General features: G+C 36.5%; 1 protein-coding gene across 1 annotated transcript in view; it reads left to right on the top strand.

Moving 5' to 3' along the window:
* The first annotated feature begins 1139 nt into the window (after window positions 1-1139).
* Window positions 1140-4581, top strand: part of LOC118342682 (class I histocompatibility antigen, F10 alpha chain-like) — a 5364-nt gene continuing 1922 nt past the window's right edge. The window contains exons 1-3 of the mRNA XM_035681299.1: window positions 1140-1304; window positions 3123-3389; window positions 4108-4386. Of these exons, the coding sequence (XP_035537192.1) occupies window positions 1256-1304; window positions 3123-3389; window positions 4108-4386 (595 nt within the window). The 5' untranslated portion in view covers window positions 1140-1255. The remainder of the gene's footprint in view (window positions 1305-3122; window positions 3390-4107; window positions 4387-4581) is intronic.

The following is a 4581-nucleotide window of genomic DNA, read 5'->3' as shown; positions in this document are numbered from 1 at the left end:
CAATGACTTATTTAATATTAATTTATAAATAAAATAGCAAATAGAAAACATAATATATTAAAATGGGCAATTTCTAATAATATTGATTGATAAAAAATTTACCGCGTAATAAATACAAATATATAATGATAATATAATAACATTAATGATAATTGAAGAAATAGGTAATACCAAATATAATAATAATAAATTATAATAGATTATATATATATTTATTATTATATTCAAATGGCAATGTATAACCCTTCAAAAGCAATTGCTTTAAATTTTTCTTTTTACAAGGGAACCTGAAAACCACCTGAACATTTCTTGGTTCTTTTTCGTCTGTCTGCGTTCTGTCTGGTTCTGGACGTTTGACAAAACATAAAACCTTTCTGAAAATAACTTGATAACTGAGCGGTTTTATTATCACTTTTTATATGTGTAGGAAAACCACCATTCCTTCCATAATGAAATCATAGACATATAAACATGGTAATAACATGTATATAATGTCTATGGATGCACTTTAGGAAGCGGAGTGACCCTGTTCCAAGATTAATTATGTGATTTAATCATATTCAATTATTATTGTTGTCTATTTGTATATTATTTTATTTAATATTATATTATATGTATATTATAATTAACATCACTATTCTTGTTATGATTATTAGACATAGGATCCTGCTGTTTCCACGAGATTCTCTGCTATGACTTTGATCTTTTTCAATTCAAAATCTTCTGTCAAGAAGCGTCTGCTGAGAACATTTAAAGTAGGGATTTGTATTTGGGTAGTAAAAGCGCATTTTTAAATTATCAAGGCAACCCTGTATCATAAGGCTACATTGTGTGACGTTTTTAACAAACTTCAATAGGTTTGGAATAATCGGCTTTCCAAATTCAAGAAGCAATTAATTCTACATGGAGATTGAGGGCAGTTCCTACTTTCCTTCGTTACGGTTTTGATGTTCCCTTCTTTGCCTCTGCCTACCTGTTCCAACAGATGGGCCCGCCTGTACGGCACGGCCGCTCTAGTGGGCGGCAGCAGTCGATGAGGCGTCTATGTGTATATGTCTATGGGTGTGTACCCCATGACGCACGAGCCTGTTGTGAGCTCGGATTGGCCGGAGTTTGACCCTGCATTAGCCTATCCTGCTTGTAGTTTGTTGGAACTTTTCAGATCAAGACGAAGTTATTGTATCATCGGTGAGTCAGACTTCCTTCGTTGCCCCTTTTTTCTGTTTTTTTTTTGTGGTTTCAGCTCCAAATCGAGATGATTCAATTTGGTTTGCTTCTGCTCTTGTGTCATGTTGCATCTACAGGTAAGATCATTTAAAATCTTATTGTATTGTAATGTGTTAGTGGTGGCAACAGTTTGTTTTGACAGTGTCATTAAGTATTCACACTTAGTCAGTATTTTAGTAATGGTTAATTAAATGGGAAAGCATAAGAAGAGGAAAGGAAGTTGCTTTCGGTTTTGCATTTGGAGAATAAAGTCCTCCCTCTCTCGCAACCATCTGTGTGCCCATTGTCCGTGCCTCTGTCAGCGCGCACTGGATGCGAGTCTGGATGACTTCTGTGTCGTTGTTTGTTCTGGAAGCTTCACCGCACAACCACTGATGGCTTCAGAGTGTGTTGGGACCTTTGTTGCGGTAACCTTCAGGATCAATCACCGTGATCAACTATTGTCTTGTGATACAACGCATCCTCTCTGCAATGCACACAGGTGTGACCATTGATACGCACGCGCATCACTTTGGTGCCCACCTGAGCAGCGCGTGACAGCCGCGTCTGGCACGTGCGCCGTGTTTACAGCGACAGCGTGTCAGCTGCTGTCTGTCTGTCTGTCCCAGCGCTGTTCTAAGACTTTATTCCTGACAAAAGTGAGAGTGTCTCCTCACAGACACACATGATTTTAAACAAGGCGATGATTATCTAGTCTCTTAGTCAAGGGTTGGTTAGCTCTGTATTGTGAGATGGAAAGCAATGGAGGATTGACATTGACTAACTATTGAAATTAAAATGCAATGGAAATATGGTCGCAGATCGCTCAGTAAATAATAACCATCGAGTATTCAGTCATGCCTTTGTCTAAATTGAAGTAGTATTTAAAGGAAATCTTGCAGTTTGAATGGACCTAATGCAGATATTCTGAGACCTAAAGCTGCAGTCAGAGCCTGTGGACTTATTGTAAGCTAACTGTATAATATTGTGAAGAAGTGGACTAATTACCGGGCAGCAGAGCCAGATCTCAGTTTTTAGTTCTTTATTATTTTCCAAATTTTATATTTTCTACAATTTTACCTCGGGCCCCTGGTTTCAACCATGGTGTGCTGTGCTTGTGTGTAGTCTCAGTGTTTCTGTCAGTGTCATTAATTTGAGAGGACAGGAGGAAGGACTGGCACTGACTGTGTGTTTTATTTTATTTTACTGGCAGTTTATTTATTATATTTTACTGTAAAAGTTTTAGTTTATATAATGACTTTGCTGATGTTACTGCTGCTTCTCTGGAAACAATATTTATAGCTTATACTTCAAGTTCAGTTTTTCCTGCTAGTATGGAGGTCACATCTGAATGTATGAGGCAGTAATATGTTCGAATGCTTCTTTTGATAAAAGTCTGTCAACTTTATTCTCAACAAATATTTGCAATCATCCTGAGCTCTGGGCATAATTTTGTTTTCAGAATAAATGCATTTTACACAGAATAATCACAGATACTGAATGGTGTGTTAGAAGATTTATGGATTTTTCTCTTGACTGTTATATAATAAGTAAACATTTTTAAATATGTATTTATATTTATGTATAATGTCTAAACTCAGAATAGGCCTGAGGTAATAAGTTGATGCTGCAGTTTCTTCAAATCATTGAAAAAATTAAATGATTAAGGTGACCATTTGATCAGTTAATCATATTTTAATGATGATAGAAAGTTTTCAGTGTATTTTTACCTGATGTGTTTGTATTTCTTTTTAAGAATGAATTAATAACAACTCAATGTTGTTACAGGAAACATGTAAATATGCAGAAGCAAATAGATGTCTAAACCCCAAACACATACGTTAGCTTTTTTGTAAAATGATACAGTGCTAAAATTTGGAAGCCTTAACGCTTTATTTTACTGCCTCTCTCTACAGTGATACACTCCCTGAAGCATGTCTACACTGCATCCTCTGAGGTCCCAAATTATCCCAACTTTGTGGCCGTTGTGTTTGTTGATGGAACTCAAACAGATTACTACGACAGCATCACTAAGAAAACAGTACCGACACAAGCCTGGATGAACCAAGTCACAGCCTACGACTCAGAGTACTGGAAGAGACAAACTTCATACTGGGAAGGTCAAGAGGAGGCAGGAAGAGTCAACATCGAGATTTTAAAGAGCCGATTTAACCAAAGTAAAGGTGTGTTCACTCAGTGTTTCACTTCTTACTGCTAAGAGGGGTTTTAGCTATGTTAGCAGTACACAGTAGGTGATTGGAAAAGGGATGAGAGGGAATGCCATCTCCCTTGTTAACTTTGTTAACAGTCTGCCTCAGTCATTGATCCCTAACCAGAAAACTTAATTATTATTTTAATTTATATTATTATTCAACATAATTAGTTACACTACTAGTTACATTACTTTCTGCTACTCCACACAAAATTGGTAATGGTAACAAAAATGATATTGCAAAAATATTGAGGATACTTATTTATGGGGGTCACACTGGGCTCTCACTCACTGATACCGAAGCACAATACTTGCCAACACCCGCTCCCTCTGTAGATAAAAATGTCTTTGGTGATTATACACTAATGAAAACACACCTATGGATATTATATTCCATTTCTGATAGTAGGTCCTCCTCAATGTTTCACACTGGACTTAATTAAATTATTGCTCTTTAATAATGTAAATATGTTTATAATTATACTGCTTTTATTTATTTATGTAGTTATTGTAAGTTAAAGCTGCAGCTGAAATAATGTAATGCTTTTTTTCTATTATTTATTTATCCTCTTTAATATTGTGATCTGGTTTACATTTCTATTACTATACTTGTATTATTTCTTCTCTGCTTTTAAAATCCACTCTTGACTCGATACGTTTACTGAAGTCTGTTTCCACCCCTCTATCAGGCATCCAGGTTATCCAGGTGTTGAATGGCTGTGAATGGGACGATGAAACTGGTGATGTTAATGGTTTTGGTCTAATTAGTTATAATGGAGAAGACATCTTAATATTGGACATGAAGGCACAGAGATGGATTGCTACAAAGCCACAGCTTCTTAGAAGCCAGCATAAGTGGAATAATGACAAAAGTTGGTTAGAATTCATGGAGCACCGTTTGACCAAGGAGTGTCCTGTGAGGCTGCAGAACAGTTTGGACTACGGGAAGAGCACTTTTCAGAGAACAGGTAAAAGTAGGTGGTAAATTTGGTATCAAATATGCTCAACTAGTATGAATCTTTTTGAATCTCCAATCAAATCTATTTGATTGCTTGTGTGTGTGGAGATCTGTGTGTGTGCCTCAGCAGCCACTCCCCCTTCCGTATGACTAAAGCCCTGAGGTCATAAGTAACGTACAGTAGTTTGGAAAATGAACGTGTACC

Source organism: Morone saxatilis, unplaced genomic scaffold (genome assembly GCF_004916995.1).
Source record: "Morone saxatilis isolate NCDOM2014 unplaced genomic scaffold, NCSU_SB_2.0 Contig9, whole genome shotgun sequence".
In the NCBI taxonomy this organism is placed as follows: domain Eukaryota; kingdom Metazoa; phylum Chordata; class Actinopteri; family Moronidae; genus Morone; species Morone saxatilis.
The sequence above is the reverse complement of the archived record's forward strand: the minus strand, read 5'-3'. Positions and strand labels throughout refer to the sequence as shown.